Raw genomic sequence first — 23666 nt, forward strand, 5'->3', positions numbered from 1 at the left:
TTTTTCATGCCATACATCTCATCCCCCATGGTATTATTCAAGGTCTACTCCCATCTTAAAGCTCTTTAAGCTGGTGAACCTCTACAAAACATTGAGTCTGACTAAAGCATATCAGATGCAACAGTCCAGTTGCACAGTCCTCATTGTGTAACAGTGAACAAAACATTACTACCTACAGATAACACAGAAGGTATTTACTAAAACACTCAGGTCACTAAATAGTAATTTGGAGGCCCATGCATTGGAGGGAGAAAAGGTATTTCTACCTAGCAAAGTCACTGAGGCTGTCAGGGATTTTCCATAGGTGAAATGAGGAATCAATACCTTGATGTGTAGTACTCTATTCTACTACCCAAGTCTGCAGCTATTCTGTCAAAAAGCAAGTCTCTAACTTTTTTGTCACTTAGGAAAAAGAGGAAAGTGGCTTAAAAATTAATCAAAGAAAACATGGAATCCCAGGGCGTCATGAAGAAACACCTCACTGTCTAGGCATGGGGAAGGTGATACTATGGAGTCTACAAAGGCCTTCAGCAATCCATGATGAAGAGCTATGTACCTGAGAGGTCATCATATTCTGAATACAAATGGGATTTCAATGAGCACTCTGAAGTGAAGTTGTTGCTCCATAAGGAACTTTGCCCATTTAGCACCTAACTCTATCACCGTCTCTGTGGATCACAGGATCCTGTGCAAATCAGACTACAGGAAAAGGGGTCTGGGGCACCACATTACACCAAATAGGCAATGCACTCAAGAACTGGGCTTCCCAGCAGCTACCAAAATAGGAAGCAACAAATTATACTAAATATACTGAACTGGCATCCTGCTGGAGGACTCTTCATCTAACTGCTGATCTTAGGAAAACACAGTTAGTGACATTAGCACAACAAAGGCAGGATACCTGGTCTATAAGGAGGTCTAACAAATTGCCGCTGAGAAGGGCTCCCTAGCCTGGAGTTCAGTAGTCGCTGACGAGGAGATGAAGTGGAAGAAACTGCTGGAGAAATGGTGTGCGTGGTTGTAGATGCAGAAGAACGTGGCCAGACAAAGCTTGGTTTAGATGGGGTATGTTTGTTAGAGGACTGAGTAATCTGTGATGCTAAGGAAGAGCTTCTTGATGGTTCAGAAGACACTTTTAATATTGAAGGCTTTTCCATCTCTTCTTCTTCAGAACTTACTTTGTGAGGTAGAAGAGTGTCCATAGATTTTCTTTTATTGCTAGCAGTGTCTTCATATACGTTTTTGTTACCTCTAGAAACAGAAGGGGACCGTTTTGCTGCCAAAGATGTGGGCTTCTCTTCCATTTCTTTCTGATCATATTCACTGTAATAATCATCCTCTTCGTTAGAAACTGACTGATGAGATTTAGATGAAGAGGGGGACGGAACTTTTTGAGGAAGTTCAGTGTTAGACATTTTTGAAGGCAGCAGGCCATATTTTTTCTCTGTTTGGGATGCTGTTCTTGCAGCAACTCCTGAGCGAGTAGGCAATGAAGGACGAGTTTGTCTCGAAGTGGGTGACAACCTTTGATTATACCGGTTGTCTTTTGCTGTATCACTGGCAGAACTGGAGTCTGGCTGAGTATGTTTGGGTTTGTAGGAAGGTACCTGAGAGCCTGGCTGCTGTTGCTTTGATTGAGATGAGCTTCCCTGAGAGAAAGATGCAGATAATCCCCTAGAAGAGGACACCTCTTTAAGAAACACAGAGTGCCTGCTTGCTCTGTCAGACCCCTCTGCTCCATCCTCATCATCATCCTCCTGCAACTCTTCATTACTTTGGGATGAGACGTGAGATGGGAGGCGCCGGCCCCTTGAATGCAAAATGGAAGGACTGGTTTGTGCCCTGTGTGGAGGCTCTGAGTGGGAGGTCTTCTCCACTGGAAGTTGAGGAGATGATGGCTTTCTAGGGAAAGACTCACTTGGTTTTGATCGAGCAAGTGTTTCTTTTACCTCTCGATTGCCCTGCTCTTCAGGTTTGTATTTGGAAAGAGAGGACTGCAAAAGAGAATGCTTTTCTGGAGCAGCTGTCTGACTTTGTTGTTCTTCTGAGTCAGAGTGGGGTGATTTTTCACCCTGTGTCTCTCTGGGATGAGAATCAGAATCAACCTGAGGATTTCTTCTCTTGGAATAGATTGCTGAAGATGATTGCCTGGAAGAGGGCAAAGAAGGAAATAAAGGGCTTACATCTTGTGAGACCTCCCTATAATTCTTATCAACATCCTTTCCCTTGGATTTGGCAGTGGTGGAGGAGCGAGAGTGAGGTGAAGTATAACCAGGAACAGCAGACCTCGATGAGACTGCTGCCATAGCTGATTTCGAATCCTTCCATGGGCGGGAACTGGAGCCTGAGGATAGCCTTGTTTGCTGTGACCTAGAAGTGGGCTGTCCTGCTCTGTCCTCTCCTTCTTCACTGTCAAATTCATTACGGCTATCAGGAGCATGGGAATCTGCTGATCTGGAAGCAGGTAGATGACCTAGAGAGCCAGACCTACTGCGATGGTCTAAGACACCCTCATGAGAGACGGTGGATTGCCGATTTGATGGCAAGGCCTGGTGACCAAGCTCTGAAGTTTTAGAAGACACTTTCACCAGCATGGGGTCGGGCTTTCCTTCCACACTACTCACAGCACCATTATTTTTGGCAGGCAGAGGGTGGTGAGAGGTCTTAGAAGGCACGCTGTTGCTGCTTTGCCTCAATTGCTTTGTTTCATTATCTGTGTATCTGGGAAGGGACGAGGCAGAAGAGTGCTGTGCTGATGATGGTAACAGTGCTGGTGGCTCACGTGTCTCTGTGTTTGACACCTCAGGTGTGTGGGTTCGAACAGACATCCTCCCTGTGGCAAGGACAGGGTGCACTGGCCGACGAGGGGACAAGGGTTTAACATTCCTCCTCTGGTCCTGGGATTTTGGCGGTGGCGCTGTAGCTTCCTGTGAGGAATCATGATCATCTGTCACCTCAGTGGATTGGAGGTCAGGTTCTAGGTGTCCTGTCTTTCTAGAAGGTAACTGAGATTTACTTAGGGCCCCTCGAGTCAAGATTTTGTTCTTATATTCAGAAAGAAGGCTCTTTTTATCACTAACACTAGGTGAATGAACAGACAACTGCTTAGAAGAAGGTGACAGCTGGGCTTTTGAAGAAACAGAAGAAGTTTGAGAAGGAGACGAGCCAGCATTTCCAGTCTTTTTAGCCTCTGAATTATCTTGAATATTTGTCTTTTGTTGAACAACTGAATCCTCATGAGCAGCTAGGGAAAAAAAGAAAAGGGTTTATTCACAACAATAGAAGATTCACAAAAAACTGACCAAAAGCAGAAACCACCAAGGTAGCAAGAACAAAACAACTTATGAGAATATAAGAAAATAATTATTTTTGTATTATCAGGGTGTGGAGTCCAGGCAAGCTAAGTTTTGGGTTGTAGGAAGGTACCTATTTGGAATTACTGTAGCTTGGTTAAAACTTAAACCAATTAAAATAAAATCTCTCAAATCAGGGACTGCAACACCCTTTCAGGGGAGCCAAATCTTCAGCAGAATTTAGTCATGTTGATGGCATGGTGCTGCATTATCCCATATAAGGCTGTGGCTCACCTTTTTAGCTAACCCAGCAAATACTCTGTCCCTCCAACAGTAACTTTTTCACAGGAGCCAAACACAAGGAATAGTATCTGAGTAAGACACTGACTCTCAAGAGCAGGAGCTGTCAGGAACAGAGCAGCCAAAGACCCAGAGCATTGCATTCTTTGGCCTTTGGATAACAAGCACATAATATTGTCATAGATTATGGCATACATTTATTTAAGAGGCTAAAATGTCAAAAAATATGTCCTTTTACATGCCACAGAGAGATAAAGACTTATTTGGACAATATAAGGATGAAAAGAGCAAGCAGAAACAATATTAAGGAAGTCAAATCCCCCCGGTCAGACAGAGTACAGAGTAGTTGAGTCACTAAGAATTAACACAAGAGGGTCCAAGGCAAGAGTGGGTGAATTATAGCATTGGTTCATGGCTTGGTGCTCACCTGCTGGGATGGCGACACTGAAGGCTTTTGACTGAGGACCCGGTCCCCTCCTGTTTGCTGCACGAATTTTGAAAATATAGCGCTCCCCGGCCTGCAGACCGTCTATTATGGCTGATGTTGTAGCTCCAGAGTAGGTGATGGACTTTGCTCCAAACGGCTTGAGAGCCGGGGCGTATGAAAGAATGTATTCTGAAATGATTTGGCAGACGGTTGGAAGGAGGAAACTGAAAACAGTCCTGTTTCCAGCGGACAGACTGTATGGGTAGGATGAATTAGAACGTGCATTACTAAGATTAATACACTAGCAATGCACGCCGAGTCAACAGCTGGAGTATAAAGACATGAGAGAGAGATACATGTAATATTTGTTCTTATTCAGAAGAGATACTTCTACCAGAAAACATCAGCGCTGCAGATTTGCCAAATGGTAGCAACATCACGTCTGTCCAACAAAATCAAAATATGATACACTGTGCTTAGCCAGAGCTAGGGCCAAATACCACAGCAGAGAGAGCAAAGCAAGGTCTGATTGGCACTTGGGAACTCACCCTGCTCTCACCTGTGAGTTTTGAATTACTGTGATACCTGTGCTCTGTCTTAGCCTTCTGTATTGCGAGAAATTTCACCCCTATAGGAACAATTCTGGGCACGAAGAGGAATCTTCCCATTATACTCACAAGGAGTGCAGATGAGATCTCAGACACGTGTAAGCTCTGTTTTCTTTTCAAATCCTCTGTAAGAGGCGCAGGTATCAGACAAAACCAGGGTTTTGATAATAAATTTCATGGGCTGCCAGTTTTCTCTCTCTATACAAAAACCCACAATAATATCTGAGGAGCCACAGTGTCACAATAAGAAAACTCTAGAACATAATGGCATCTTTTTTTTCTGAAAGTGAGCCCATATTCATTGTGCTAAGAAATATGCCATGCACAGTTCACCAAAATCAAGAAAAAAATCATCAATATTTTATATGCAAATACATCCAATGCTCCACTGAAAAAAAATCAAGATATCAGAAGGCATGAATCTTTTTGCTTTGAATTTTTTTCTTTTCCATTTTTTTCCACAGGAGTTGCTTTCATGGCAGAGACACTGGTGTAGCTTCTGATAACTCTCAAATGTCTACTGGAGGACGTTTTTTCCCATTATTTTAATATGTAGTATAAATACATGAAAGGACAGGGTTGAAAAACAAAAGGATCAAAAGACAAAAATTTCTGATTCCCACATGCTATCAAAAAGACCATGAAATACCACTTAAGTGATTTTAGTTAGCCAGTAAAAATATCTTGTCATTTATTTAGTTTAAAAATATGACCTCTCATGTAACACTTCATACTCAATATATTAGATGTGTATAAGTGTTCAGCCCTTGATTATTAGGTATCTTTAAAATTATTGCCTTGGATGAATCATCTCATAACAATGTAGACAAAACTGCACAAAGGGCTACAGATTGGTCAAAATTAGGAGCAGACTTCAAACATCAGATAATGTCCCTGCATGACCCTTCTTACAGAAATAATGATTCTTGGACACAACTGCAGTTCTATTGAAGCAATTGGCAAGACTTCTACTGACTTCAAAAATGGAAGGAATTCCACCACTGTCCTGAACAACACATAAAGTAGGTCTTGCAGATATGTGTACCTCCCTCCAAGCCAATGATTTTTCAAATCCAGAGATGCTGTAGTTCTGATAAGGTACCTCCAAAAACTTGTGAAATTTGACAACACAATCCTGTTAACCACTGAAGAAACAGAAGACTGAAAAAATCAGCCTCGTTTTCAGCGGGAAATAGGAAAAAAATCCCAGAAAGAGCTTTTTCTTTTTCTTTAAATCTATGCACAAACTTAGCCAACTGGCAAATTGTCTTTATGACTATATACAATAACGCTATAGTACACATGATTTATGCATGATATCTGTTGAAATAAGATTTGTGTTTGCTTCTTAAGCTGAGGATTTCCTTCCATGACAAACTAGAAATAAAACACAACATAAACCCACTCACTTTTGTGGCAACTACCCAACCTTTTCTTCTTCAACTAATTCTTAAAAATCTTTCTGGAAACCTCCTTTTTGAGCCTCATTTTCACCTGCCTATGAATGGAAGAAGAGGTAAAATGTGCATGCATGTACTCCAGGAAACTGTGACATCCCAGGCAGACAGTGATGGTGGCTTCTCAGTGGCACTGTGGAGACACTGGGCTGGAAACATGAAAGTCTTGCTTGTGTTTAATTAAATGAAAGAATCCTGGCACAGCCAAGGTTCCAGCTTACTGCAGGACATCAGTCTGCCCTTGAGAACACCAGCTCCTTGAGGGAGTTCAAAACCAACAGTGAAGACTCACCTTTGACTTTTCCTTCACTCTCTGGAAGAGCATCCCAAGATGCTGCTACAGAAGTTGGTTTCCCCTTTAATGGCCAAACATCCAAATTTTCAGGTGCACTGGCAGGAGCTGGGAAACAGCCATACGCAGAAGAGGCAAGTAAGAATCAACACAGCATACACCTTTTGCTGCATAGCAGAGATTCCTATATAGCTACTTCAAAGATAAATGTGGAGAGTACATATGGCTCAGGGCCATGCTTGTCTCAGTCACATCTCTCTCTCAGACTGCCATAGTGAAATTTTATTCCATGTTTTTAGGAACAAGAGCTCTGCACAAGACTGCTATTGTGGCTTAGCTGAGATGACATGGTAATTTGGTTGTTATGGTCCACTTCCCTGTACCAAAGGGGCCTGACAGCTTCTCCATGGTGGAGGGAGGATTTAAATTTGCTGTCCACAGAGAGGAATGGAATCCAGGTTGCTCTTCTCAAAGGAAGGGGCACATCTAGTGTGGGGGTCCAAGGCTCTGACCCATCCCACAAAAATACCTAAGCTACCTCACCTTGCTCTCCTTGCAGCACAAGAGCAGCTCCCCTGGTGTGCTTCACATCCACTGGGATGCAGGCAGCAGCACTGAGGCCCTTCCCACACTCTCAACCCTCTGCTGCCCCAAGCAACCCCTTGGCTCATTCTGGCTTTCCTTCAAGTCAGCCCTATTCCAGAGCTCAAACCCTGTGACACGTGTTGCCCCAAGGACCCTCTGAATGCATACCTGCCTCTGGGGTCCTCTGGTAAACAGACACACTCCATTTGCCTTCCTTCCCTCCCTCCAGGATTTGGATGGCAAACTCATACATAGTGTCTGGCACCAGGCTCTCCACCAGTGCCCGCCGGTTGGACACCTGCTTGTAATCCCACCTTGCCGACTCCCCCTTCTCCCGATAGCGAACGTTGTACTGCCTGCCAGCAGAAACACAGGGAAACAAAAGCTTGCACGTGGGAGCCTGGTCTCAGCAGAACCAGAGTGGCACAGGGATGCTTTGCCCTCAAGTAGCCTGCTGGGGCTTAGGGAGGAACCTACCGAAGCGCAAACAAAGGGCAAACAAAACCCAGCATATTTTTTCCTTCCTCTAATGGAGTGTGATTGCTTTCACCCCAAAGGATGGACTGCTCTTTCAAGACTCTTACTCAATACCCTCTTCCCTGGGGGAAAGCTGCAGGATTTCCTGAACTGAGTTAGGCATCCTGGGAGTATCCACAGGACCATCTCACTGCCCCATGGCCATGAGCATGGCTGGATTGCTGGCAGACCCTTGCTCCCAGAGCAGCACCAGTGGCTCTGTCTGCCTATATAACTGCTTCCACAAAGAAATAGAGAACATCTGAAATTACTAGCTTTCCTGCTGTGGCTCTCAGGGTATTTCTGCACCAGTTTGCATAGCTCTTCAGTGTTCCCAGGCTGAGCAACACAATCCAGTGCTTTCAGATCTTTGGCAGTTTCCAGCCCATTTCCTTGTTTGTTTTGGTCTCCAACCACTGCAGCATGCTACCACAAGCCAAGCTCTCACTTGCAGGAGCCCCAGCCTGCCCAGCCTTAGCTGCATGGGGCTTCTGGAGGGTCACAGGATGTAGGATGTAATGATGGATGTCTTTCCCACTGCAGTGATGCTTCCTCCACCACTTCATCTCAAAGCTGTAGTCTGTTTTGACAATGCAACTCAGCATCTCACCTCTGTGGGCTGTGCTTGTTCCCCATTCCCTCTTTCCCCATTCATCTTTGGGGATTTGCTGACTGTGGTGTTAGACCAACACTGAAACAGCCAAATACCTGAGCTGGTGCTGGCAACATTTCAGAAGAGAAGTAAACTCCTAAAGTACGACACTCACACAGATCTCTAAATGCTAACGAGCAGGGTGCTAGGAAGCAAGCTAAATTATTCTCATAACCGATAGCAATTAAATAAATGCAAAAAGCACTCAGTAGATCATTGACAGGAGTTCCCCTTCAGCAGCTATTTAAAAAATCCAGGGCTAAGTACCTGTTTGCTGCAACCTTTCGCCTGTCATACAGTGGGTCTGTCCAAGTAACCAGCACAGACTGAGAGGACATAACTCGAACAGTTATGTCTTGTGCCACCTCCACCTCTTCCTCCTCTGAAATGGCAAAACAGAACTGCATATCACCAACAACACTGGAGTTCTCATAAAAACCAGCAAATGTCTTCAACCAACACTACAATATTCACACAGCATAGTTGACTTAGAAATACAGGTGGGCTTTGAGGGTTTTTAATGCTAATGAGGTTCCCTTTTCTATCTGTCCATCAGAGTTGTTTTAGTCTAGTCTATCTACTGTCAATTAAAAATCTATACTTTTCCTTACCAGTGTAACAGTAACTACTTCCAAGTCTCCCAAAGGCACAGAATGTACAATGCACGACCTTCCAGACAGAGTTTTACAGACAAGTAACACTGGAAAAAATATTAATGTCTCAGGAAAGGAAAGGAGCCAGTAAACTCTGGAGGATGATCTCATTCTCTAGGGATCTTACTCACATAGGATTGAAATTCAGGGAGAGATTGCCCTTCTCTTCAGCAAGTGGCACATTAGCCCAAAACCCAGCACTGCCTGCACAGATGGCAGGCAGCAGGGAGGCACTTTTTCCCTCTTCCAAACAGGTTTTTAACACAGAGTTTTCAGACAGTTCTAGGTTTTCTAAGCCAAACAGCTACTACACAAAAATGGCCAAGAGGATCCATCTACCACCCACAAGTAGCTTAGGGGGCTAAAGTTCTGCAATGGGAGCATCTGGATTTACAAATTTTTGCAATGAGAGCACCTGAAGAAAGAAAGTGAGCATGAGAAATGGGTGAGAATCACCTCTCCAGAAAAGGTGTGAGATGGGATTTCAATACAGTCCAACCACAACTCAGTTCTGGCATAGGTGTTCATCACCATCAAAATCTCCTAAACACTTTGCCATTCCCATGCCATTCACATCACAGTGTGAGGGGGTGAAAAAGCACACTGGCATGGAGATGACAGAATGTCACTCATCCTTTTTAATCATGGCAGCAGCATACAATAACTTCTTTCCAAAAAAAAGTGAAAACTTTTGGTGACCAGGTTGACATTCTGGTAATCAACCCTTCAGAAAAGAGGTTATAGATCTCAGAAAAAGAAGGCATAACATTTTGGGGGTCCTGATTTGATTTAGTCAAGTCTTTTCATGCAGTTTCTGCAATGCATAACATCTGTCAGTAGATAGAGAGGAGATTATAGAAAAAAAACAAAACAAACAGGATCTCAGAAACCAAACCAACCATGTTACAAAGTTGTATTATTTTATGAATCCTGCTTGAATTAGAGAATTAGAGCCATCCATCAAACTCTTTACCAAACAGAGAAAAAAATAGTAGCTCCAGCACCAAAGGGCTTCCAGTGTAAAAATCACAAAGCTTTCTCTTTGCATCCAATTGTCTCCATCACTGGCAGTAGATGTGAAAGAAACATACCTGTGACTTTTCTTTTAGTTAAAGATGATCTATAGACAGGTTGGCTCCGTCCTTGTGAGCTCCTTGATGGCATCGAAACCACATGAACTGATTCAGAGGCTGTGCATGCAGGGAAAAAACAGAAGGTTTCCTGTAATAACCTTTTTCACTTAAAAGAAAGAATAGATTTCAGAGCTGTCCCACCACATGCAAGCAGAATCTGAGCTATGGTTCTCTCCTCCACCCTTTCCCTCTGCTGTTAATATGACAAACTTTCATATGGTGTCTCTTTAACAAAGCATGAAGTTCTCCTACAATTTCTACCCTATTCTCTATGTAATACCCTCCCTCTGCTAAGACACAGAACAGAATCATAATGAGTATTTTCATTTATAGGAAAAAGGATTTTTGATAGCTAGGACAGATGTGATGTGTGCTCACCTAGCAGCCACAGGGGACTACAGAAGCGTGCTAAGCCAGCTGCCCTCAGGGAAATTTGACTCACCTAGTTTTCTTGCTTCCTGGTTTTGTCGCTCTTGCGGCACCGGAGCATAGCTCATCCTTCGGTTGCTCTCCCCATACCCACGGGGATAACCTTGGGACCTGCTGTGTGGACCTCTGAATCCTGCTCCATAGGGTGCTTTCCACCGAAAAGGTAGCTTGCCATCTGGAGACTGGGCTCGCACTCTCAGAGGTCTCCTTGGCATGTCTTTCTCTTCACAAAATAAGCAAACACACACACACAAACCCCATGAGTTATTAGGAAGCATGTGACACATACAGCAGTCCACATAGGTCTGCTGCAATCGCATCTACTAAGATCAGAATAAAAGGCAAAATTTTAGATCTTTTAAATTTTTTCTGTAAAACCAAGCTGGAGTAAGAACAAGCTTTCCAAGAGGGATGTACAATACTCAACAGTGTCTTTTCCCAGGCCCTTCAGACACACTGGTGCAAGACCTTGAAAGTGAAACATACTGTAATACAAGGACTCCTGCCAGAAACTAGAGATGTCTTGTAGCTTTCCTGTTTAAATCTTTTCCTTTTTTTAAACCCCCTTTCCCTAGTTCAGGCACACCAGTACATTATTTTTTTTGGGGAGAGCTGAAGTTCAGTGTAAAATGAAGCACAGAACAGTTTTATTATTAAAAGCAGGTTCTTTTCTCCAAAATCCATCTCTAAAGGTTCTGCTCCCCAACAGACTCACATCTAAAATATCTGTTCTGCACATGCCTCAACTCCTGAGTTCCCAAACTCCCATTATATGATCCCTTGAACACTGTAAAATGTACCTGAGGCAAGTTGGATATTTTTTAACATTTGCTGACAAGTTGGCAGCATTCTTTTAAGAAATGACACTGATACAAGGTTCAACAGCTCTTTCAGTGAAAAAAGTTTCCTACTATCCAATCGTAACCTCCTCTTGGGTGAGACCATTTCCTTCTGTTCTGTCACTTGCATCTTGGGAGAAGAGACTGATTGCCACCATGCTACAACATCCTTTCAAGCAGTTGTAGAGTTTAACAAGGCCTCCCCTGAGACCTTTTCTCCAGGCTGAACAACTCCAGCTCCTTTTATAAGGACCTTTATAAGACCTTCATAAAACCTGTGCTTCAGACCCTTCCAAGCCTTGTTGCCCTTCTCTGGGCTTCCTCCAGCACCTCACTGTCCTTCTTGTGGTGAGGAGCCCAAAACTGGACACAGAACTCAAAGTAGTTGAGTCTCACCAGTCCAAGTACAGGGGTATGATCCCTTTCCTGGTTCTGCTGGCCATGCTACTTCTCATACATTCTCCCCATGTCCAACCCAACCCTTCCAAACAGCAATCTGCAGCTGCTGCCCAGCATTAGTGCCCTACATGTGCCTTGCTCTCACCAAGAAGTGACTTTCTTGCAGCCTCCCATCGAGGAGCAGCCGCCTGCTGAGAGATGTTTCCCCATCCTCCTGTTCCCTTGGGCTCTCCCTGGAGCCACATTGGGAGCCACCACATCCCCAAATCTCAACATTTCTCCTGAGCATCCTAACCCTGGCTGAGGGGAGTTAAATCTCCCCTCAACCAGACACACTCTCCAATGAGCAACAAGAAAAACTCATGGTACCCTAAAGACCAGAGTTTTGTCCTCCTGGCCAGGCTCATTCATGTTCAAAAAAATTCCTCAGAACCACAACTACTAACAACAAAAATCATATCCAAAAATTAGAACTGTCCTAAACAAGCTACACTCACCAGAGAGGTTATGGGAGGAGGAAGTAATAAAACCCATGCACCATTCAAGTCATTCAACTCCCAATGTGGCCCCTTCCTGTGAGGATACTGAACTCCCCAGGAACAGTAGTCTTAAACAGACTTAAAAGTACTTGACTCAACTTAAGATTGTCTTCCCCATCTACCTATTTACACCTGTAAACATCTCTAAGTATTTTTTCTCTTTTGTTCCAAAACTGATTTAACAGCTTTCTGGACTTCCAGTCTTGTCAAATTAAATCAACTGGTAATCATCTTCAGAACTCATCTAAAGAGCTACTTGCAATCACATTAAAATAAAATGTTTTTCTATATTCTGGAAAATGAAAAAGGGTCATTCCTCTCTACTCTCTTCAGTTTAGAAATCGAACATTACTTTGAACTGCAGGAATCTGTGTACAATATCTTGGCCCCAAATATTCAGGGCTGATTAAAGCCTTAGTATTGACTTTTCACAGATGAAACGTCCACTAGCATTGCCAAAATTTCTCTGTGTATCAGAACTGTAGGAAAACATATTACAAATTACATAAGCCCAAAGCACAAGGTCTAAGCTGAGGGTAAAACATTCTCTGAACAACCACACACGGAGGCAGCTCGCACTTGCCAAATCATACAGATTCTTCAGAGGGTCTCATCAATTATTCAGCAAAGGAAAACACAAAATAGTTCCAGAAGAAAAGGGAAGTACTGACCCCTAGCAATCAATCTATAACTGCAGGGAAAAAACATACCAAACAATCTAAACCTATTATGATACAAGCACAAAAAGGAGACGAAATTTGAGGTCATAAAAAATCAGGTACTTCAATTTACCACCACAAGTCTATGTACAAATTTCTCCTTTTGCCTTCCATAGTCAACAAAAACTTTTCTACACTTTGTGCAACATAACTTCAGGACTGGAAAACTGGACCTATAAAATGTATTCTGCTGCAGAGACGACACATAATATGGCACAGTCAGTAGACAACATCCATATAGTTTATAAACAACTATCTATCTCTCTTTTCACTTCAGGCAGAAGTCTGGGAGACTGAGTACAGCGACCCAGCCACGTCCAAAGTAACAGCTTGGAGGCAGAAACTGTAGCTGCTAGGAGATAACAAAGTCATCAGAAAAAGCCAGAAATGGCAGCTGAAAATTTAAATTTTGCAATGGGTAACTTGACCAAAAATCATCAGAATCTGCACTGCAACAGCAAACTGGTGGGATTTTTGTGGGTTTTTTAGGGCAAAGGTGGTGTCTCGGTTTTTATTTTTAATTTAAATTAAGTTGTAAGTATCAAATGAGACTTAATGATTCTGAACCCTGTACTTGAGACTACTGCTGCTTTACCAGAAAAAAACAGCATGTAAGCTTAAAGAAAAAGTACTGACTGCTCAGTTCATCCATCCCTCTAAAAAAGTAGATTCCTGTCTTAAGAAGTCCTTAACTGCTCCCTCAGCTTAAACAACTCTCCTCTGAGATAAGGACCTTGCCCCACTGACAATCAGCAATCCAATTTCAGAGTTGAGCAACTCAGTTTACAGATACCCTGCACTTTTCCACTCAAAACCACCACCAGGACTAGAAAAGTACCTCAGCCAGATGCAGTTCATAGATCTCTGAGCTATTTCTTTGGGAAACAACACTCTGTATATTATGCATTTCCATAAGCATCCAAGCCCTACCTCCATGAAGAGGTCAGCTGTACTTGTAGCAAAAAATTATAGTTAATCCATGAACAAGAAAAAAAAGAGACTATATTTCAATTCTTTAGCTGGCAATTCTAAATTTAATTCCATTTGTGATGAAAGACTTGTAAAACATTCATCCTCATAAAATCTATTGTATTGGCCACTCCTAAATGTAACTATTTGAGCAGTGGCACTCAAGTTCAGGACACACATGGCAAACACATCCTAAGGCGACTCTACAGATGCCCTTTTTGAGCAGTTTGTGAGAACAAGACAGGATTCTGCCCAGGGGTGCAGAAAGACTGAGGAATGCCAGCTCTGCAAAAAGCACCAGGGAAGTCAGAGAGTAAAGCCCCACACTCATGTGGCACTATTCATGTACTGGCTGTACCATGGCCAGACCTTCACCAGGAAAAAGTTTATTGTTTTCAAAAACACTTCACAAACATGATCACTTCTTTCTTCTTCATGTTCTGAATAAGTGCTGTTTTCCACCTTCCAGTAGGTAAATCACTTTGTATATTTCCTTTAAGGATTGGGGCAATTCAGGTATACCATCTTGTTTTTTCACCTGATTTGAAATAGATTATGAAACAGAGTGTATTTGACAAGGTGAAAGCAGAGCTTTACCAGCAAAATCAGGTATCTAAGCTCTGTAGACCTTTGTGCAACTTAAGGCTTTCAACCTTTGTTGATTATTCGTGAACAGGGAAATAAAAATGTCATTTTACCATAACTGAAAAGCATGGAGGAAAGAAAACATCTCCCATTTCTCATCCAGCAATCCACACAGGGGTGTGGCTGCTCTCCTCCTCACCTTCACATGCTCTGGCTGTTCCCTGCCACCATACTGCTACCCCCAAGCCACATCAGCAGAAAAAAAAAAAGAAGAAGGAGGACAAATGCAATATCACAGGAAGATAGTTGTTTTCCACCAAAAAATGAATGTCCTGTGTGACTTTGGGTAAATGTTACTAGAATTTTTTTTTTTAATTGATGGTTTGACCCAAACTCAGTTAAGAAAATGTGAGCAATTCCACCATCTTCAATGAGGGCTGGATTGGGGCCATCCCAAGAACAGTTCAGTCTGCGAACATATTTCCTGCAGTGGGTGAGCCAGCTCAAACAGTGCTGATGTGGCCCCCTGAACTGTGATGTGCTGACTGCTCTAAATGCACAAGACTCTGGGCTCAGTGATTTCCCTCAGACCTGCCCTGGCACAGACCAGAACACGAGCTCTAGCAGGGATCTTCAGAGTATTGCAGCAGTTAACACGTGTAAGAGCCTAAGTACATGACCAGAGAAAGTAGGACTGAAATGGAAAAACAAATCCACCCCGAGGCTGACTGGGTTGGTAAGTCTCCTAGCATTTTAAAATGCACTGTTAAACTTTTCCCTGATCAACCTTTGTAATGCCACTAATTTATACACTCAACATCAGATCTCCTCCTGGAAATAAGCTCATCAGTTAAAGCAGTAGAGGCAAGCGAACATAAAAATCCTTTGTTTCTTGCAGAAAAAAATAAAAAAAATCGTTTAGCACATTTCCACACACTTCTGCTTGGCACAGAAAGCAGGGACTGGAACGCTTTAGCTCCTGCAAAGCACAATGGAATCTGTGCCATAATTCATTGGGCTCTGGTCAGGAGTTTTGGGCAGAGGACCAGTATCCAAGGGTAATGTCTGATTTAAGGACAGCGATTCATTATACATCTGTAGAGGAGTTACCTGGCAGCCAGAGGACATTCTTTAAATTGACAGCCCTCAACAGAAGTTTCCAGTGCTCCCTTTGAAGAGCCCTCTGAATGCTAAGCACAGTGGAGCAGGGCATTTTTCAAACCCAGGAATGTAATTCTACACGATTAACACGTGTATTACGACTTAGGAAAAACCAACAGTGAATTACTGAAGGCTTCATGTTCCCCCATTGACATCAATGCACAGGCTTCCTTCTGCATCAGTGACCTTTGAAGGGAGCCCACTGAGGCTGGGCTATGTCTGTCTCTCACACCCACTGGCTTTGGGTGCCTCACATCTGGGCTTCTCCAGTGATCAAGTCACTGTGCAAAGGCTGCCAGGAGCCTCACAAAGGCTGTCAGAGCACACTGCAGCCATGGCCTGGTCTGCAAGTGCCCATCCAGGGTGTTGTCCAACACCTGCCTGTTCACTAAGTTGGAGGAAAGGCAGTACTTGAGTGACAACAGCTTTGGAGGTTTTTTACTGGGGCAGAACAGGTGAAACCAGCTGGCAAAGGTATGGGGTTGCCCTCACCATTACTGGCTTCATCCACAGGCTGGGCTGGGGGACTCCTTTCCATTAACTTACTGAGCTATAATTGTCTGTTGTCCCTGAGGACTGCATCCTTGATATCTTGCCCTAATCGTGATGTTGCTCATCGACAACTGCTAGGGTATTTATACAGCCAAAACCTTTAAACTGCAAGGCATCCTCAGTGCCCATGCTGCTCACCAGGCATGTATGGGTACTACAAAGAACTCCAGCATCAAATGATGAAGTGCACAGTCACTGCAAGCACATGTGAGGTATACACAACAGGTATGTGGTTGTGCACATTCCTTGGCAGGACATCCTCCTCTTGTCAGCCACCCCGAGGACAGAGATGCCTTCTGACCCTGTTGCCTTGTAGGTGTGACTGGTTTGCTTGAACAGGCATTGCAGGGGATGGAAAAGCATAATTTCTTTTTGTATCAGTGCAACCATCCACTGCAAGGGTTTGTCAGTCAAGACTTCCAGAGAAAACCAACAATGTACCACACAGAGAAATGCAGTGATGGATTAAGACTCACCTGTGGGTCCCTTTAAAATGGCAAAGGCATGGATAGTGTCTCCATTCAGCATGACAAAGGGGTAAAATCATTACACTTGGCAAGGGGAAACTGAGACTCACTAAGCTGTGCTTTGCTGCATGCATTAACCAAGCAACAAAAATTTATGGAAACAGTTCCTTCAACTGGGCCCAGAGCTGCAACAGCAGAAGCCATCCATTCTGAGCCATACAGCTCCCAGAACACCACTGCTACAATTTTAAAACTTGCATTTTCCATCTTTCCACATTCTTCTCAAGAGATGCTGTGGACAGCTATGCCTTAAAAGCCCCCATGCTTTATTTTACATAGCTGTGCCACCACAGCACACATTTTTCACTTTTAATTGTTGCTTGGAGGCAGACATCAGTCTCATGAGCACTTAAAAATATCCCTCATCGCATGCATTTGAGTTCTTTAATGCAAGACTGCAATCAAAGCTCTTCACTGCTCTCACACCTTAAACCTTCATGGTTCCCAGCTGAAGCCTTGGTAGCACACTTTGTCTCCAGCTCATTTTGGAACCTACTCCTGCTCCAGAGGTAGAGGCATCAATTCATTGCTCTTTTAGGTCCAATGAGAGGACAGAAACCCCTGACAGTCCAGAAGAACTGAGCAGGTGGTTTTCAAGCTCTCCTGGCTGCACAGCTCTGGCCCTGGGGCTCCTTGTTGCCACCCACACTAACGTGCATGGCCTGGGCTCCAAAACATATGGTTTACATCAGGCCACTGTTTCAGTTCCTGGAGAAATACAGCCCACTGCTCAACTCAGCAGCCACTTCTGGGAGAGCAAAACATGAAACCTATTCCAGCAGCAGGCCTCCTGAAAGCTTCCAAACATCAGGCAGTGAGATGGATATGCATGGATATAGCATACTCTGTAAATCAGGCACAGTATGTAGGGGTGTGACCCTTCTAAAATAAAATCCTCAATCTCTAATAGAAAAGGGAGCAGCATGTATGAAAAATGTGCTTTGTATGTCATAAAAACTTTAATTATTCCCAATTCCCTAATAAGTAAAACACGGAAAAAGTTGAACATTTGGCAGACCCATTTCGGAAGTATTTTTAAAACCAGCTACTCCAAAACCAGCACTGAAAGGTGGCTTTTAAACCTGTCATTCAAATTAGCCTTTTGTCTAGATACATTTCCTCCACCTGACTGTCTAATACTAACTCACATTGATATTAGTCTACTTTTCTTTGTGATTCTCACCAATGAATCTTTCAAGGTCCTGATAATATTAGCTTGCTTATACTTGAAGTCTTAGAAGTACTGAGCTTGTTTTCCTCTAGATAATCCTTGTACAGGCTGTCCTCTAGCCCTAGTCAGAAGCCCCAGTTCAGTGACTGGAAGGAAACCTACCTGAGAAAATTAGAACATGAACCCACCAAGCAACTCAGGCCATGGCAAGACATTAAATCAGAATAAAACACCCTCGTCAAAGTCTGTGTCTTTCCACACCATGTCATGACTGTAGTCACCACATTGTTTTCACCTACACTTTGTTCTTGTTTTCATATTCATATTCTTTATTTCCTACAAACTGTGGTAAGTTATTTGTTTCTAACAGTCTAAGATGAAGCACACACTACATCAAAACCGTGTTAGGAAAGTTAAGAGCAAACATAACATTGCCACAAAGCTAACAGACCTAGAATTTTGGTTCGTTTCCTCTTTAAAATTAGGGACACCTGACTCATACTAATTTCTAATGTGTACTTTTGTTGCCAAAGAAGGGATTGAAAACACACTGTCCATTTAAGAGAAGTGGACAGCACAGAAGAGAAACCCACAATATGGTCCTGAATACTTGGAAGCCACATCTTCCCTGGGTCATCCCTGACTCCCACCTGCACATGCACCATCCTCACACACATGCACACTCTCCTCACAGCCTCCTCTACAAAGGCTGGGGCCTTTAACATCATTGGCCCTGAAAACACAGCTTTATTAATGTGAAGTTTTAAGCACAGTCCATATTGCTCTCTCTGACTGCAGGAGAAGGAAGGAGGATAAATCCCTGAGAGATTCCAATGGCAGCAGAATTCCCCACAGCAATTCCATGGCTCCTGAGGGCAGGTCCAAGGGCACTCATGAATCCATCTGTCTCCGGTGCCTGGGGCAAACTCATGGGTTTCAACAGGTTCTTCCATGCCAGCTCCTGGAGAGCAGGGCTCCCTTTTGCTCACACTACCCCAGTCTACTGTTTGCCCCTCAAACATTTCAAAGGCTGTCAGAGGCATGGGGATACTCTAAGTGCCACTTGGAACCCAGGCAGAACCCATGATGAGCAGCAACACTCTTATTCTCCTCTAACAACCTGGCAATTTTGTCCATGACAACAGCAGAAGGTGGCATGAAGACAGCAGATAGCTTGCACCAGGATGGATATTATCCCTCTTGTAGAGTACACTGACTCCCACACTGAGAGCTGCCAGCTCTGAGGCACAATCTCTACATGTGTTTCTATGACAAAGAATGGACTGCTGGTACGAATGCACATGGTAAAATCCTCCATGGCAGTAGGAAGAAATAACATCAGCTGCTAGCACTGCTCCATTTAACTGAAGTTTATGCTGGTTTCATGAAAACCTGAAATAAGACTGAATATTTTCTCAGACTGACTTAGTCTCAGTGGTATTCTCACATTTTGTGCATCTGCCACCAAGGAAATGTTTCATTTTCACTTGAGGAAATATATGCAGAACTTTAAACTCCAGCTACAGCTGATGCCAACAGGTATCTAGATATGGCTAGATGAGAAGGATCACAGGATTACAAGCCCACAAAATCCCTTCTCTCCAGCACTGACACCAGCATTAATCTTGCATGATGCTGCTCTGCCCTGAATGGACATGGGTCGTGGGCATGTGAGTTCCAGAACTGCAGCTTACTCACATTTACTGTCAACCCCAGGCAGGCTTGCAGATCAGATAGCTCATTTCCTTCTAGCTGGACCTCAAAGGATGCCCACAGGTGAGGCAGTAAAAAAAAGAGAGTATTGTTTCTAGGCTGTCAGGCATCCCCTCCACCACTGCTCCCTCCCTGTGCCTGCAGCCTGAGGTAGCTTTGAAGTGGCTTGGCAGGGGACACAAGCCAGAGCCAGAGCATGTGCCTCTGTGAGCCAACCTCTGTACTGCTCCCCACAGCTATGGCCATACATCTCCAGTAAGGAAAACACACCTATTAAAATTGCACTGCTCATTAGGAGGCTAACTAAACCGTGGCAGATCTTTATTCTGTGCACCTGGGTCATTTCTTATGAACCTAAATCTTCACTCCACTGCTCTCCTTTCACATCCCTGCAATCTCATTAAAACCAGTGGCATGCTATAGAAGCACTCAAGTGAAGAGTGAGGCCCTGCTTGTTCAAAGCCTGAAGAAAGCATTGAATGTAATTATCCTGATGGAAGATATGGACTAGCCTTACAGGAAGCCACAAGCATTCTACTTACATTTGGGACATTTACATTTACACTGGGATGGCTGGTTTGCACTTCTTTCTGAAACCACCTCAATATAGATAAATTTGCTCCCTTTACCCAGTGAAATAGCACAGATTTTTTAATTTACTGGAGATTCATATGTTTATGTAAAGTCTTTCCATTCCATCTCTAGTTGAAGCGCATGTTCAACTTTCCATTCGAAACTGCCAAAAATGCCTCAGACTCACAAAGTCAGAGAGTAGGAATTCAAGCTTCATCGTGCATTGAATGAAAATAAAATTTAAAACTCTCCACTTTTATTTCACATTTCAAAGCCTTTTATAAATCAGAAAAGTTAGCTTCCCAAGATGCAGCTTTGCTAAGAACAAAATTCAGGCTCAACATTAGTTTCTGCTCTTTCATTAGCAGCTCTCAAAGATTAAATTTCTTTAAAGAGACTGGAAATCATAAATGTTAAAATAACATAGCCTTTTCTGCTTCCTCTTAATGGAAAATGCAAATAAAAACCACTAAAATATTATTTATCTATCTCTAATATAAAACGGCTCACAATTCATGTCTTGCAGCAATACTCACTCTGATTCTTCTAACTAACTTTATTCCACATTATTTATTGCAAAAGTTCTTTCAAAAAGTACACATATAGCTTTATACCCTAAAAGAGAAGCTGGTGGTGCACCCTCCAAGGCTCCCAAAGTGCAAAATTCAGAGATCCTAGGTGAAGTGCATACCAGGGAAATGGACAGAATACTGTGATTGCTATTCTTAGGAGCTGTGTATGAGGTCGGGCTCATATAGGCACAGATCTTCTTATCTTACTGATAAATTACTTTCTTACTTAATTTCTTTTTCAAAGAGCAACTTTCTGCAGTGATATTCAAAGCAATGTCTTCATGCAGGGCCCTGGGCTGTTTCACACATTAAAAGCACTTTTATCATAGCTGAGCAGACACAACTGGGACACATGGCAGCAGCACTTGGATTTGCCCCATCATGATTTGTCAAGTACTGGGACAGCTGGCAAAGATTTTACCCAATTAATGACCTTGAAAAGCATCTGAACATATCAAAAATATGCAGTCAAAGTTCTGCAGGTTTGTAAAAGAGAATCTGTGCCATCTCCCTTGGGTTAACCAGGGATATCTAGAACTGAAAATACACATATCTACATTGGTTTGGTATCCAGTGTTGAAGTTCAATACTTGCAGCTTCTCCCCACCCTGCACTGAATCTCTCTGACCAGTGGCATGTGCAGCAAGAGGAGCCTCTGAGGAAGAAAATCAATCCTTCCTGTTAACAAAGCCTCTGCAAAAATCAGGAGAGCAAATCTAAGGAAGGACTTTCAGAGTCTTCAACATGCCATAGATAGCAGCCTGGTAGAGTTATGTACCAATGTACACGGACTCCTATTTTATGCTATTCATGTTCCAAACCCAAAGTGTTTGAAAAATCTGGAGGGAAGGATGCAGTGGCAGAGTGTATGGATGCAGCCCACACTCTGACTGCTGCTAGGTGACCTGTGACACCAAGCTGGCACTGGTGCAGTTCAGAGAAATGAAGCTTTCCAATACCAAAGCACCCACCCAGCACTGCCCACTTTCCTCATGTGCTCTGACCCACTCATCACTAATGCTGGTGACCTATAATGATGTGGTGAAGCTCAAACCTGAGCTTCTGATGAAAACCAACCCTTACTCCTATGGCAGTGGTACCCTCTGCTGTCACAGGGCTTTGACCAGATCTGCATGGCAAAGACAGGTTACCCACCAGAGCTATGGGCAGCCTGAATTTGGGTGTTCTGTGTGGTCAGTGCTGGGGAAGCAGCCCTGCAGCAACAGCAGAGACAAGGTCCAAGCCTGTGGGTTGGCCATCTGCTACTATTCAGTAGCACAAACATTTTGCTGAAGCTGAAAAGTTTCCTGAAACATAGTGATTTCTTTCCATACAAAGCAGCCCCAAATTACTCAAGAGCTCCTACAAACATTTTGAAGTTTCACTATTTGCCTTCTCAGTTTTTATAGGGACTTCTTGCAAGAATAACAAAAGTTTGGAGGTTTTAAAAATAAATTTATACAGCACAAGAAGAGAAAAAATATATTTGCTAAATATATAAAAAGGTCCAACTGCTTGAAAAGCCAAATGGTTCATTTCATATTGCCAAAAATCTTGCTAATTCTATGTCTAATTTTATGAGGTTCTTATGTTTGGATTCATAGGGTCTGCTTCTGCCACCCTTACTACAATTACTAGCAGTTGCTCTGTAAGGGTCCAGTCCTAAAAAACTCTAGTTTCTCCCAAAGGAAAGCAACAGGTAGAATCATATGCTTAAAATAATTCAAGCACACCACCTTCTTTCAGAAACATCCATACTAACTAATCAGATACTCAGATACTTACACCCACCAGACCCTGAGGTCCATCAGTAATCTGAGCTCTCACTTCAGCTCTCTCCACTGAATCCTTCCTCTCCCCTGCTGGTGTTAGAAAAAAAAAAAGTCTTGTTTTTCTTGTATTTCCTTCTCCCTTCCCTCTGTTGACACACACATGAGTGGTTCCTTCTCTCCACTCCCAGTGGGAGTGTGGGCACCATCCTCTCCCAGACACATTCCCACTGTGCTGCTGTGCAGGCACAGCTGTGCCCACACCACGCTGCCTGTGACTACCCTGTGCAAGCATAACATGGGACAGCTGGCTTCTCACCACCACAAGGAAAGACTTCAGCCAGTTCAAAGCCATTTCTCATTTCATTTCACTTAAGCAGTGGTTTGAAATGCTTCCACCCCTCCAAGGTTTCACACTCATTCCCATTGCCATATCATATCATTAGCTGCAGGTTTCCAGTCCGACCTGCATGATGTGATACTAAACACAACCAGAACCCCACAGTGTCTCATACCACTCATCATCCCTTCCTGAGGGTAATTTAAACAGCTGTTTTTGCAGAGGAAAGACAGAGTGTTTGCAGAGGTGTCTGGCCCTCAGCAGTCAGTACTTCCAAGGGGCATGGCACATCCCGTGCTGGGGGCTGACTTGCTGCAAGGGCAGATATGGAGCACATATGGTCAGAGATACCCTGTGGCAATAGATTTGTGTTCAGCAACTGAAACCCAGCAGCTCTGACCTGACTGGGAGGGGCTTTCATGAAAATATGTACAGTGCCCACTGGGCATTCAGCCTCCTCCCATTTAAACATGTAGTCAGGCTCTTGGAGGACTGGCTTGACTTACAATAGTCATTAAGAGTGACGAAAAGGAACTCAGTGCTCTGGCAGAACAATCACCACATTGCAAACAAAATAATACATCACTGTACACATCTAACATGGAAATTTGGCCTGATAATATTGCTGTTTAAGGCTTAGACTTTCGAGGTTTTCAATACTGTTGCAGTGCTATCATACAAGAACTTTTATGATTAATTGCATTTTCTTATGGCTTTGTTTCTTTGTAAAAACAGCAATTTTGCTTCTGCATACATTTAGCTTTGGGCAACTGGGCAATTCACAAGACATCAGTCATTACTTCTTGTTTGGAAAATTTCAAGTAGAAGGAAGTAGGGTCTTAGCTTGGGCAGTTCTTCAGCACTGTAGCATGGAAAAAGCATTCACCTTGTTT

The 23666-nt window shown here is 43.3% G+C and overlaps 1 protein-coding gene across 1 annotated transcript in view; it reads right to left on the bottom strand.

Annotated features, from left to right (window-relative positions):
* Nucleotides 1-23666, bottom strand: part of FNDC1 (fibronectin type III domain containing 1) — a 59310-nt gene that overhangs the window by 28289 nt on the left and 7355 nt on the right. The window contains exons 2-8 of the mRNA XM_079297554.1: nucleotides 10359-10568; nucleotides 9875-9973; nucleotides 8398-8512; nucleotides 7131-7318; nucleotides 6378-6485; nucleotides 4021-4209; nucleotides 902-3244 (exon numbers count right to left, since the gene is read on the bottom strand). Of these exons, the coding sequence (XP_079153680.1) occupies nucleotides 902-3244; nucleotides 4021-4209; nucleotides 6378-6485; nucleotides 7131-7318; nucleotides 8398-8512; nucleotides 9875-9973; nucleotides 10359-10568 (3252 nt within the window). The remainder of the gene's footprint in view (nucleotides 1-901; nucleotides 3245-4020; nucleotides 4210-6377; nucleotides 6486-7130; nucleotides 7319-8397; nucleotides 8513-9874; nucleotides 9974-10358; nucleotides 10569-23666) is intronic.

This window comes from Erithacus rubecula (assembly GCF_903797595.1).
Source record: "Erithacus rubecula genome assembly, chromosome: 2".
Classification (NCBI taxonomy): Eukaryota; Metazoa; Chordata; class Aves; order Passeriformes; family Muscicapidae; genus Erithacus; species Erithacus rubecula.